Source organism: Chiloscyllium plagiosum, unplaced genomic scaffold, assembly GCF_037043375.1.
Source record: "Chiloscyllium plagiosum isolate Xiang-an unplaced genomic scaffold, Cpla_swu_hap1 HiC_scaffold_7, whole genome shotgun sequence".
Lineage (NCBI taxonomy): Eukaryota > Metazoa > Chordata > Chondrichthyes > Orectolobiformes > Hemiscylliidae > Chiloscyllium > Chiloscyllium plagiosum.
The window spans coordinates 46,161,576-46,175,911 of NW_028270145.1; the positions used below are offsets into that span (position 1 = coordinate 46,161,576).

The 14,336-nt window shown below is 44.7% G+C and overlaps 1 protein-coding gene across 2 annotated transcripts in view; it reads right to left on the reverse strand.

The window, feature by feature from the left end:
• The window catches only part of itga4 (integrin alpha 4), a 184,673-nt gene extending 182,250 nt beyond the window's left edge, over positions 1–2,423 (reverse strand). For both annotated transcript variants that reach the window (XR_015757649.1, XM_043693478.2), the window contains exons 1-2: positions 2,228–2,423; positions 1,797–1,915 (exon numbers count right to left, since the gene is read on the reverse strand). Coding sequence is in view for 1 of the 2 variants with exons in the window: in XM_043693478.2 (XP_043549413.2) it covers positions 1,797–1,915; positions 2,228–2,415 (307 nt within the window). In the remaining variant the exon portion in view is untranslated. The remainder of the gene's footprint in view (positions 1–1,796; positions 1,916–2,227) is intronic.
• Positions 2,424–14,336: the final 11,913 nt, after the last annotated feature.

Consider the following 14,336-nt stretch of genomic DNA (forward strand, 5'->3'; position numbering starts at 1 on the left):
TTCTACACTAAAAAGCTTTTGTCTCTACACAGTCCATATCCTTCTATTCCCTGATTATACATTGCTGCTGTATCTGTTTCTACCACCTTCTCTGGTAGTGCATTCCAGGCACTTACTAACCTCTGTGTAAAACAAAATGACTAACCTCTCACATCTCCTTTAAACTTTCCTTCTTTTACCTTTAAACCTATGTCCCCTATTAATTAACATTTCTATCTTGGGAAAAAAGACTTTGTCTATCCATTTTATCCATGCTTCTCATAATTTTGTAAGCTTCCATCAGGTCACCTCTCATCCTTTGATGTTCAAGTGAAAATAAACCAAGTGTGTCCATAATGATAACATCCATGGACTTTCCTCCTGTCCACTTTGCTAATAACATTTTTCAGAAATTCAAAGTGGATTGATCAACGAGTCCAATCTTTAATAAATCCATACTGATTCTCCATGACCAGATTCTACTTGTCCAAGTACTCAGTCAGTATCTTTGTTTATAGAGATCCAGTTATTCACCAAAACAGATGTTAAAATGGAAATTTGGTTCACTGTTTAAAATTTTTAAATCTAAAGGCCAATTGCATCTATCTGGTTTGGAAAATGTATGATGAGCACATCTGCCATTTGCACAACAGTTTAATACCCTGAGGTGGAAACCATCATCATTAGAAACATTTTGTTCACTCTCAAGTTATCGCGGTTACCTTTTCTTTTAGTACATGTAAATTAAATCCAAATTTCTCACTTCAAACCAACTTTAGGTTCCCAGACTGTGGTCTTCAACCTCCACTACACAAAGTACTTAATATTGTGCACCTTTACCTAGCTAAAAGAGGTAGCCACAATATTACAGGGTCATTGGAGGGAATCAGTAAATTTAAAAAAAAGTTCTATTCAAATTAGGTAAATCATTCAGAATCTCGGAAAGAATGCTCATTCATGCTACTCTGTAACGTACCCTGTCAGAGCCAACATAAACCACAAATTGTGGAAATAAATATTAATTTAGTGGGGGTGGGGGTGGGGGTGGGGGTAGAGACAACAAGCTGGTGCTCTCCACAATACTGCTGTGATCAGTGAGAAACTACACAGCTTGGAGGTGCAAAGTGATCTGCAGGTTCTAGCGTGTGAACTGAAAAAGGTTACTATGCAGGTATAGCATAACTTGGAAAGTAACAGTGTGTTCTCATCTCTGGTGAGAGGAATGGATCACAAAGATTACGCGTTAGTTATGAAGGAGCAATCATGAGATTGCATCTGGATACCATGTACAGTATTAGTCTTTTTAGTTAAGGAAGACTGGAAATGTAAATAAGTGGAAGCAGTTCAGAGAAGGTTTACTAGATTGTGGACAGAAACGATTGGACAGTCTAGTGTAAGGATCATTGAGGGTTGAGAATATGATACAGGCTATTGCGAATGAAGGAAGTTAAGCAGACATGGATTGCTGGAGGAAAAAAGCTGAGATGGTTCAGGTGGATTGGGTGGATGAGATGGATCAATGTGGGGAGATTGAGATGGATCAGGTCAGATTTGGCAGGGGTTAGTTGTAGATATTTTCAAATCCACCTGTTCAGAGACATGGCTCAGGAAGTAAGGACACTATCACTGCACCACAAACCTCCAAGTTACCCAGAAATTCAATTGGTTTATTGCTACAGAATTCTGGGGCTTTTGAGGAGCGATAACTTCTTCTTCATCATGTCCAGCCTCTGACCATATACAGTAGAGATTGCAGGGTTTTCCTGTATTTTTGCAGTTCATACAGATAACTGAACCATGCTGTCATTGCAACTAACCTAAATGTAGTTCTTCGCAAGTTTGATTAGCATTGTGGTCGATTCGGCATTTGTAAATAATTCCAGGGCTTACTGTATCACCGAAGGATGTATTTGCTTTTGGAGCACCAACAACACACCTGTGGTAGCAAAAGGAAGAATAAATTATAACCAGATTAAAACAGAACACCGGCTAGGACAGTGTCTGCTGGAGACACTGGCAAAAATCAGTGTGGTTTCAAACTTCTGTCTGGAATATACCTGAAAGACATTACACCCATGTTAAACACGGAATTTTTTTTAATCAAAATCTTATTGACTTTACTTAGATAATTTCCAATGCCGCTTGGCGCTATTTTAAAGAAGTTTATAGCGTTATGCTTGTTTAAGCTTGCCACGTGCAAATTGAAGTAGAAAAATGCGATATGAACTGTTTCAAAACCAAAACTCACCACTTTTCGTCTCTGTAACTGTGTAACAGTACCGAATAACCAAACAATGTCCCTGCAGGTCCTTTCACCAGTACAGGATTTTCCGAATCCAGATTGTACAGCGTCCCCGTCCTGAATAAACAGCACAGAAGCAAGTTCATCCAAATATCACCCCAGTCAAAACTCCCCACAAACCTTTCCCGTCTCATTTTCGTTTCAGTTTGAGTCGCACTACGAGACAAAAGTGTGCAGGACTTCTATTCCCTAACTTGAATCTTATTTCGAAACCTGACCGCAACATCTGCAAGAAACCAGTGAGCAACTCCCATCCGTTCTTTGCCGGGACTCGAATTAAATCCCCAGCGGTCACTGTGCAATCTCTGCACGTGTGGGGGCGCTGTTGACCTCCTGGGCTAGAGTCAAGAGCTGAGCGACCAGGTCGCCCACACTATCCACACTATACAATCCATACTGTACATATCCGCCTGCTTCAGGCACGAAAGCATATCTATCTGCAGATGACAATATTCTCCAATATGACATTTACCCTTTCACATTAGTTACTTGTGTTTTAATTTCAAAACTTTCAATGTTGGAGTACCTTGAGAATGTGGTGCAAAGACTGACAATTATCGTGAAGAAGTTTCTGAGAAAAATAATCTCACATTTGAAAAGCCACAAGCGAATCTAGCGTTGCCAACTGTGATTAACTATATTCCTGGGGATTTCCTCATATGCTTTATGCCCAAACTCCTTATCAATGTCAATATCAAGCCTTCCACAGTGAATTCATAGTCTCTCCCTGGGGTGGCACCAAGCTAACTTCCAAGCTAACATGTCATTAATTCCCTAACCCTCAAAATGAACTATCAAACTACAGAAAAGTTACAGCACATTCGGGCCCATCATTTCTGCACCAACCGAATAAACTAGCCGCCTCTTCCTATACCACTGTCCAGCTTCCGCTCTGTCACCTTGTAGGCTGCAGGATCTCAGGCACAGATTGGAGTTCCTTTCAAAGATTTGAGGGGATCTGCATCAACCACCAAACCTGGCTATGAAATCCAGACAGCCACCACCCTCTGGGTGAAAACATTTCTCACTATTGTCCTCTGATTCTTCTACTAATCCCCTTAAATCTATGCCTCCTTGCAATTGGCATCTCTATCTTCCCTGCCCAATCTGTCCTCATCCCTCAATTTTTCTTACTGCGGTAGTGCTTATTTTTCTTAGCACCCATGTTGTGTGTGTGCAGGTGTGAGACACAGTGAAAGACACAGGGTGTACAAATCTTTATTCAATTTCTACCACCAGGAAGAAAAGAAACACCCAAGTGGCCAGTGACAAGCAGTGCCCTTCACATCAAAGGGCAATGCTGCGCGATCAAACAGTGAAGGGGAGGGTAGGGATCAAATCAAAATAGAAATGGATGGAGAAATAATACACTTCACTCCCTGCGGCGCCCACCTCTCACTGAACAGCCCAAGGGTGGACACCACGTGCTCCTTCTCCAGAGACACCCAGCCTCTAACATAACCGCGGAAGAGGGGCAGGCAGTCGGCCCTAATGACCCCCTCCACGTCCCGCTGCCTGGACCTGTTGATGGCCAGTTTGGCCAGGCCCAGGAGCAGACCCACGAGGAGGTCTTCAGACCTGCCCTCCTTCCTCCATACCGGGTGCCCAAAGATCAGGAGCGTGGGACTGAAGTGCAACCAAAAGCAGAGGAGGAGGTTTTTTAGAAAGTCAAAAACGGGGTACAAACGCTTACACTGCGTATATACATGGTTCACGGACTCCACAGCACCACAGAACAAGCAGTTGGGCTGGGAGTCCATGAACCACCGCAATCTGCGGTTGCAAGGGAGTTCTGCGGGAAGCACCCTCCACCCCAGATCTCCGAGAGAAAGGGGGAGGACTCCCGTGTAGAGAGCCCTCCACTGGGGATCCCCACTGCCCAGTGGCTAATGGGCACGCCAAGGTGTGTCCAGGCAGTGAATGAGGGAGAAGAGGGGGATAATGTGCAGCAGCAGTCTGTACGGGGCCCGCCGTGATACATCCCTGAAAGGGGTAAAACTAAAACTCTGGAGGCAGTTTGTGGGGCGCAGGTTCCCGGGGGAACTACAGGTCCTTGGGGCCAACGTGAAATTCCGTCCGGGCAGGGGTGAGCGCAGATGGGATTCCACTGCACACCTGAGCATCCTCCAACTGGTGTACTATGTTGGGTCCGAGCACTGCCGTTTTAAGGCTTCGAATGGCATTGGCCACGAACCGGACATCTTCCTCATCCCTCAGTATTTTGTACACATCAATTAAGTCAACACTTTCCATTCTGAAGAAAACAACTCCAGCCTAGAACATAGAACATTTTTTACAACGCAATACAGGCCCTTCGGCCCTTGATGATGCGCTGACCTGTCATACCAATCTGAAGCCCATCTCACCTACACTATTCCATGTACGATCATATGGTTGTCCAATGACAACTTAAATGTACTTAAAGTTGGCGAATCTACTACCGTTGCAGGCAAAGTATTCCATACCCTTACTACTCTCTGAGTAAAGAAACTACCTCTGACATCTGTCCTCTATCTATCACCCCTCAATTTAAGCTATGTCCCCTCGTGCTTGCCGTCACCATACTTGGAAAAAGGCTCTCCCACCCCATCTAACCCTCTGATTATCTTATATGTCTCTATTAAGTCACCTCTCAACCTTCTTCTCTCTAACGAAAACAGCCTCAAGTCCCTCAACCTTTCCTCGTAAGACCTTCCCTCCATACCAGGCAACATCCTAGTAAATCTCCCCTGCACCCTTTCCAAAGCTTCCACATCCTTCTTATAATGCGGTGACCAGAACTGTATACAATACTCCAAGTGCGGCCACACCAGAATTTTGTACAGCCGCAGCATAACCTCATGGTTCCAGAACTCGATCCCTCTATTAATAAAAGCTAAAACACTGTATGCCTTCTTAACAACCCTGTCAACCTGGGTGGCAACTTTCAAGGATCTGTGAACATAGACACCGAGATCTCTCTGTTCATCTCCACTACCAAGAATCTTACCATTAGCCCAGTACTTTGCATTCCAGTTACTCCGACCAAAGTGAATTACCTCACACTTGTCCGCATTAAACTCCATTTGCCACCTCTCAGCCCAGCTCTGCAGCTTATCTATGTCTCTCTGTAACCTACAACATCTTTCGTTACTATCCACAACTCCACCGACCTTACTGTCATCTGCAAATTTACTAACCCACCCTACGCCCTCATCCAGGTTATTTATAAAAATGACGAACAGCACTCGACCCAACACCGTCCCTTGTGGTACACCACAAGTAACTGGACTCCAGGATGAACATTTCCCATCAACTACCACCCTCTGTCTTCTTTCAGCAAGCCAATTACTGATCCAAACTGCTATATCTCCCACAATCCCATTCCTCCGCATTTTGTACAATAGCCTACTGTGGGGAACCTTATCGAATGCCTTGCTGAAATCCATATACACCACATCAACCGGTTTACTGTCATCTACCTGTTTGGTCACCTTCTCAAAGAACTCAATAAGGTTTGTGAGGCACAACCTACCCTTCACAAAACCATGCTGACTATCCCTAATCAAATTATTCTTTTCTAAATGATTATAAATCCTATCTCTTATAACCTTTTCCAACACTTAACCAACAACTGAAGTAAGGCTCACTGGTCTATAATTACCAGGGTTGTCTCTACTCCCCTTCTTGAACAGGAGAACCACATTTGCTATCCTCCAGTCTTCTGGCGCTATTCCTGTGGACAATGACAATTTAAAGATCAATGCCAAAGGCTTGGCAATCTCGTCTCTAGCTTTCCAGAGGATCCTAGGCTAAATCCCATCTGGCCCAGGGGACTTATCTATTTTCACACTCTGCAGGATTTCTAATACCTCTTTCTTGTGAACCTCAATCCCACCTAGTCTAGTAGCCTGTATCTCAGTAATCTCCTCGCCAACATTGTCGTTTTCTAGAATGAATGCTGTTGAAAAATATTCATTTAGTGCTTCCCCTATCTCCTCTGACTCCCCTCACAACTTCCGACTACTATCCTTCATTGGCCCTAATCTTACTCTCATCATTCTTTTATTCCTTAAATACCTATAGAAAGCCTTAGGGTTTACCCTGATCCTATCCGCCAACAACTTCTCATGTCTCCTCCCGGCTCTTCTGAGCTCTCTCCTTAGGTCTTTCTTGGCTACGTTGTAACCCTCAAGTGCCTTAACTGAGCTTCACATCTCATCCTAACATAAGCCTTCCTCTTCCTCTTAACCAGAGATTCCATTTCCTTCGTAAACCACAGCTCCCGCGCTGTACAGCTTCATCCCTGCCTGACAGGTACATACTTATCTAGGACACACAGGAGCTTTTCCTTGAATAAGCTCCACATTTCTAATGTGCCCATCTCCTGCAGTTTCCTTCCCCATTCTATGCTTCCTAAATCTTGCCTAATCGCATCGTAATTGCCTTTCCCTCAGCTGTAACTCTTGCCCAGTTGTTCACTAAAGTAAACATAACAGAATTGTGATCGCTATCACCAAAGTGCTCACCTATTTCCAAGTCTAACACCTGGCCGGGCTCATTACCCAGTACCAAATCTAATGTGGCTTCGTCACTTGTTGGCCTGGCTACATATTGTGTCAGGAAGCCCTCCTGCACACACTGGACAAAAACTGACCCATCTATAGTACTCGTACTATATGTTCCCAGTCAATATTTGGAAAGTTAAACTCCCCCATGACAACTACCCTGTCTCTCTCACTCCTCTCGAGAATCATCTTTGCTATCCTTTCCTCTACATCTCTGGAACTATTTGGAGGCCAATAGAAAACTCCCAACAGGGTGACCTCTCCTTTCCTATTTCTAATCTCAGCCCATACCATCTCAGTTGACAAGTCCCCAAACATCCTTTCTGCTACTGTAATACTGTCCTTGACCAACAATGCCACACCTCCCCCTCTTTTACCATCTTCTCTGTTCTTACTGAAGCATGGCTGAAAATGTGTTGCTGGAAAAGCGCAGCAGGTCAGGCAGCATCCAGGGAACAGGAGAATCGACGTTTCGGGCATAAGCCCTTCCTCAGGATTCCTGAGGAAGGGCTTATGCCCGAAACGTCGATTCTCCTGTTCCCTGGATGCTGCCTGACCTGCGGCGCTTTTCCAGCAACACATTTTCAGCTCTGATCTCCAGCATTTGCAGACCTCACTTTCTCCTCTTACTGAAGCATCTAAATCCTGGAACCTGCAACAACCATTCCTGTCCCTGCTCTAACCATGTCTCCAAAATGGCCACAACATCAAAGTCCCAGGTACCAACCCACGCTACAAGTTCACCCACCTTATTCCGGATGCTCCTGGCATTGAAGTAGACACACTTCAAACCAACGTCTTGCTTGCTGGTGCCATCTTGCATCCCTGAAACTTGATTTTGGACCTCCCTACTCTCAACCTACAATTTTGGATCCCATTCCCCTGCTGGATTAGTTTAAACCCATCCCAATAGCCTTAGTGAATTTCCCCCCCATGATATTGGTACCCCTCTGGTTCAGATGAAGACCATCCTGCTTGTAGAGGTCCCACCGATCCCAAAAAGAGCCCCAATTATCCAAGAATCCAAAACCCTCCCTCCTGCATCATCCCTGTAGCCACATGTTCCATTCCACTCTCTCCGTATTCCTCACCTCACTAGCATGTGGCACTGGCAACAAACCAGAGACAACAACTCTGTTCATCCTACCTCTAAGCTTCCATCCTAGCTCCCTGAATTTCTGCCTTAAATCCCCATCTCTCTTCCTACTTATGTCGTTGGTGCCTATGTGGACCACCACTTGGGGCTGCTCCTCCTCCCCCTTAAGGATCCCAAAAACACGATCAGAGACAACACGAACCCTGGCACCTGGGAGGCAATACACCAACCGTGAGTCTCTCTTGTCCCCACAGAACCTCCTATCTGTCCCCCTAACTATGGAGTCCCCAATGACTACTGCTCTGCTCCTCTTCCCCCTTCCCTTCTGAGCAGCAAGGACAGACTCTGTGCCAGAGCCCTGTGCCCCACTGCTTTCCCCTGGTAAGTCGTCCCCCCCTAACAGTATCCAAAACAGTATACTTATTGCTGAGGGGAATGGCCACAGGGGATCCCTGCACTGCCTGTCGGTTCCCTTTCCGTCCCTGACTGTAACCCATCTGCCTTTTTCTTCAACCTGAGGAGTGACGACGTCCTTGTAACTCCTCTCAATAACCCCCTCTGCCTCCCAATTGATCCAAAGTTCATCCACCTCTAGCTCCAGTTCCCTAACACGGTTTTCGAGGAGCTGGAGTTGGGTGCACTTCCCGCAGATGTAGTCAGCAGGGACACTAGTGGTGACCCTTACCTCCTACATTCTGCAGGAGGAACATTCAACTGCCCTAACTCTTCTAAATTCCCAAAGAGACTGTTGAAAAATAAGGAATAAAAAATAAACTCGTTACCTTACCAATCTGGTGCACAGAATCTTTTATTTTGGTTAGAGGAGGAGGATGGGTGGGAGACACTACCCGAGTAGTGTTTCGGGTAACGCAACCACACAAATATATGACTTCCCAGAAGTCCTTCACTCCTCCCTCGCACCTCTCGGCAAAATCCAATCTTTCCTCATACCTTCAATTTTCATGGCCTGGGACCATCCTGTAAATCTCCTCTGTTCTCTCTTTCTCTCTTTCCTGTAATGTTGTGCCAGAATTGTATACAAAACTATAGCTGTGGCCTAATCAGAGTCTTATCCTAGCATCCCAAATGTCTTCTTTATCACGTGACCTATCTGATTTGTCACCTTCAGGGACCTATGAAAATGCAGGCCTAAGTCTCTCACTTCCTCTACTCTTCTCAATCCCCTCTCAATAATTGTGTATTCCTTTTTATTTGCCCTCTCCAAATATAAAGTATCCAAGGAATGGGTTGTGAGGTGGAAGTAATATTGTTCGAGGGGGGAATGGTGGGTACACTTCATGGTGGCTTACTGATAGAAGTCTACTCCCACTGGTGCAGAGATACTCTTTAGTTGCCTACCATCCCAGTTGGACAAGGTCACATACCCTGGAGCACCTTACTGAGGCAATACAATACACCCTTTTGGAAGCTTCCATGCCATCCTATGTGAGGGCATAGCATTCAGCTTGTTTCTCAGGATGAGTGCTCACGTGCTCCTCCAATAGCACTGCATCATCCCTCTGTCTTTTCCCACAGCTTATCTGCTGATGGAACTAAAATATCCAAGACCTTGCCTGTCTTCCTGGTGGCCTTGCTGTTACTCAGAAGAAACTGGAGAAGGTCTTGCAAGGACTGGATGGCTGGATATCACTGAAATCACAGCTGCCCTTAATTTGTTTGTTAGCAATTCGTTTCATGAAGCAACAGGAGTCCTGTGTGGTAATTCCCAATTCTCCAGTCATAACAGCATTCAAATCTCATTGAGTCATAGAGTTATTTAGCCCAGAAACAGACCCTTTCATCCAACGTATTCGCACTGACAAGATATCCTAAACTGATCTAGTCCCATTTGCGAGCCCATATCCTTCTAAACCGTTCCTATTCATGAGCCCATCCATATGCTTTTTACATGCTGTAACTGCACCTGTCTCCATCACGTCACCCGGCAGCTCCTACTCAAGCACCATCCCCTGCCTAAAAATGTTGACCAGCACATCTCCTTTAAATCTTTTCCCTCTCACCTTAAACTATACTCTCTAGTTTTCAACTCCCCTACCCTGGGGAAAATACATTGGATATTCACCCTTTCCATGCTCCTCATGATTTTATAAACCCCTATAAAGTCTCCCCTCAGCCTCCAATGCTCCAAAGAAAAAAGCTCCAACCTATTCACCCTCTCCCTATAGTTCAAACTATCCAATCCCAGCAACATCCCTGGAAATCTGTTCTGAACACCTTCAGGTTTAACAACATCTTTCCTACAGCAGGGAGATCAGAATAGAATGCAGTGTTCTAAAAGGGGCCTCATCAAGCTGCAACATAACTTCCCAACTCCTAAACTCAATGCACTGACCAATGAAGGCAAGCGTGCCAAGCCCCGTCTTCACCACCCAGTCTACCTGCAACACCACTTTCAAGGAAATTTGTACCCATACACCTAGGTCTCTTTGTTCCCCAGGACAATACCATTACCATTAAGTGTATAAGTCCTGCCCTGATTAGCCTTACCAAAATGCAGCACCTCACATTTATCTAGATTCAACTCTGTCTGTCCCTCCTCAACCCAGTGATCCATCTGATCAAGGACCCGTTGTACTCTAAGGTAACCTTCTTCACTGTCCACTACCCCACCAATTTTGGTGTCATCTGCAAACTCACTAACTGTACCTTCGATATTCACATCCAAAGGACCCAGAACCTTGTGGCACTCCACTGGTCACAGGCCACCAGTCTGAAAAAAAACCCTCCACCACCACCCTCTGTCTTCTACCTTTGACTAGATTAGTGTGATGCTGGCAAAGCACAGCAGGTCAGGCAGCATCCAAGGAGCAGGAAAATCGACGTTTCAGGCAAAAGCCCTTCATCAGGAATACAGCCTCTATTTTCCTGCTCCTCGGATGCTGCCTGACCTGCTGTGCTTTTCCAGCACCACTCTAATCTAGACTCTGGTTTCCAGCATCTGCAGTCCTTGTTTTTACCCCTGACTTCTACCTTTGAGCCAGTTCTGTATCCAAATGGCTAGTTCTCCCTGTATTCCATAAAATATATCCTTGCTAACCAGTCTACCATGCGGAACATTGCCGTACGCCTTGCTGAAGTCCATACAGACAACACTTACCACTTTGCTATCATCAATCATCTTTGCCACTTTTCAAAAAATCTCAATCAAGTTAGTGAGACACGATTTTAGACTCACAAAGCTATGTTGACTATCCCTAATCAGCCTTTCCATTTCCAAATCCTGTCACTGATGCCAGTTTCACAAGAACCTACCTTTTCCCTTTGATGATGATAGAGAAACAGCTATAGCATTGGGATGCTCATACATCACTGGCTTCCCCTAGTAAAAGTTGTCATCAACTGCAGCCAGGTCATTTTGAGTGTCCTATCACCAATTTGGGGTGTTTGTGAACAAGAAACAATTCTGTTCTCTTAATGTTCAAGGAATTGTGACCATCTAAGCCACTTTTTGGAGGTCTACACCAGATATCCTGGGAACTGCCATGATGCTAACGTAAGGGAGAACTCACAGGTTCCTTCCTCTTCCATGTACATGTAAAATTAAAGTGCATGGGATTGGCGGGAGTATGCTGACATGGATAGAGAAATGGTACAGAATAGGAATAAGCTATATAACCCATCATATCTGCATCAATTGAACAAAGTAGCCACCCATTCAAATCCCTCAGATGACACAGAGTTCATTAGGAGGGTGATCTATAGGGAGGTTGCAGAGATGTTTCACTGTGATTTGGACAAGTTGAGTAAGTGGGCAAATGTATGGCAGATGAAGTGTGGATAAATGTGAGGTTGTCCGCTTTAGGAGTGAAAACAGGCAGACAGATTATTATCTGAATGGTAATATGTTGGGAAAGGGTGTGGTGCAACAAGACCTGAGTGCCCTTGTACATTGAAAGTAAGCATGCAGGTACAGCCATCAGCGAAGAAGGCAAATAGAATATTTTATTTCATAGCAAGAGGATTTGGTTACAGGAGCAGGGATATCACTGTTTGTAGCATTGGTCTCCCTGAGGATGGATGTCCTGGCTATGGAGGAAATGCAACTAAGGTTTACCAGACTAACTCCTGAGATGGTAGGACTGACATACAAAGAGAAACTAAATTGGTTAGGATTATATTATTTGGATTTTAGAAGAATGAGGAGGGATCTCATAGTAATCTATAAGATCCTAGCAAGTGTAGACATGGTGAACGCAGGAAGGATTTTCCCAAAGACCAGGGAGTCTGGAAGCAAGGGTCACAGTTTAGGGATATGGGGTAGGCTATTTGGGATTGAGATGAGGAGACATTTATTCACCCACAGAATGATGAACCTATGGAATTCTCTGCTACCAAAATTGTTGAGTCCAAAATATTGAGTCTTTTCAAGAAGCAGATGTAGTTTTTAGTGCAAAAGGGATCAAAGGATATGGAGAGAAAGTAGGACCAAGGATCTGAGATAGATGGTCATCCATGACCATATTGAAGAGTTGATGGGCAGAACAGCCTACTATTGTTCCTATTTTCTAAGTTTCTATGTTTCTTTCCAAGCTGTTTGGCCCATAGGGATGGATGCTGGTAGACCATGGGTATTCCCTGTAAACATTGCTCATGATTCCATGAAGAAACCCAAAGATGGACATAGAATGAAGGTACAAACTCTTTGTGAGCTGTTTTCATCTAGAACTCATCAGTGCACAGATTTTCAAGTCACCTTTATGGACTTGCAAGCATTTAACCTGTGAGAAGCAATACATTTTTAGCTTGTCTTTAAAAAAAACATTGCTCTATTAGGGACAATAGACAGGTGAGCTAACCATTCAACATTTCCCAGACTCACCGTGGGCAGCACGGTGGCACAGTGGTTAGCACTGCTGTCTCACAGCGCCAGAGACCCGGGTTCAATTCCCGCCTCAGGCGACTCTCTGTGTGGAGTTTGCACATTCTCCCAGTGTCTGCATGGGTTTCCTCCGGGTGCCCTGGTTTCCTCCCACAATCCAAAAATGTGCAGGTCAGGTGAATTGGCCATGCTAAATTGCCGGTAGTGTTAGGTGAAGGGGTAAATGTAGGGGAATGCGTCTGGGTGGGTTGCGCTTCGGCGGGTCAGTGTGGACGTGTTGGGCCGAAGGGCCTATTTCTATGCTGTAAGCAATCTAATCTAATCAAAAGTTAAAGTGTTCCCTTGAAAAGTTCATACGTAGGAACCTCCTTTCCCTGTAGAGATGTCACTCTCACTTGTAAGGTGGAATGATGCCTTGGCACTTTCCCTGGATTGCACTTAATCTCATTGTTGTCCCACAATAAATTGCAATGCCCTGGCTACAGTCCTCAGAGTTAAAGTTCAAGGATCCTTGATGTATGAGACTAGCTGTAGTCAAAGAGTTAGTTCTTTGTGAAAGATGAGCAGATCAGGCAGCATCCAAGGAACAGGAGAATCGACGTTTCGGGCATGAGCCCTTCTTCAGGAATTCCTGAAGACGGGCTCATGCCCGAAACGTCAATTCTCCTGCTCCTTAGATGCTGCCTGACCTGCTGCGCTTTTCCAGCAACACATTTTCAGCTCTGATCTCCAGCATCTGCAGTCCTCACTTTCTCCTTGTGAAAGATGAGCTAATGCTTGGTGGTTCATAACTTTTTAAAACCTTGGTACATATGAAGAAACTGTACTTCTTTCATATCATTGTGACAAACCAGGTCCTATAGCAAAAGTTATATTACAGCAGACATTTTAACAGTGCAAGTGAAAATCTATTAATAAAAGTGATTTGTCATTGACAATGATGCAGCACCCATGTTGTCTATGTGCCTTTTGTATATTTTAGGCTTCCTCTCCCTCCCACGCCATCTGAGTCCATACCTAATGTCCATAACCAGGATGGAGGCATCTTGCTCTTTAGTTGATCATGTTGACTTGGGAGAATTGGATGGTCATACTCTGGTGTCTTTGGGTCTGGAAAGTCCAGGTCTACTGAGAGGCAGTTTCTCAGATCCAGGTTCACCCTCCTCAGCTTGTACTGCCACAGGCTTTGGCATCACAAGCAGGGGAAATGGAGGGGCTGGGTACCTCTAGAGTGTCCTAAGATGAAGCTTCATGAGTTCTTGCTTGTGGCTCCTCCTACTTGTGGGTTCCTGCTGGCACTACCCTGAGAGGAAAGAGCACCTGGTATGAGGTCAATGCCCTCATTGTTTAGCCATTGACCCACGACTAAAGCAATAGGATGTAGGTATGAACATATTTCTCACAGACACAAAATGTTCTGCTGCATTATCTTCTGACCTTGTTTATTTTGTTTAATGAATACCATTTCATCTGAAGCATTTGTAAGTGTCGCATCTGTTGACCAGTGTCACTGTTTCATTTCTTAAGCTTTTTGCAGCAATGTATAAAATCATGCTTGTTGGAATTGAAGCT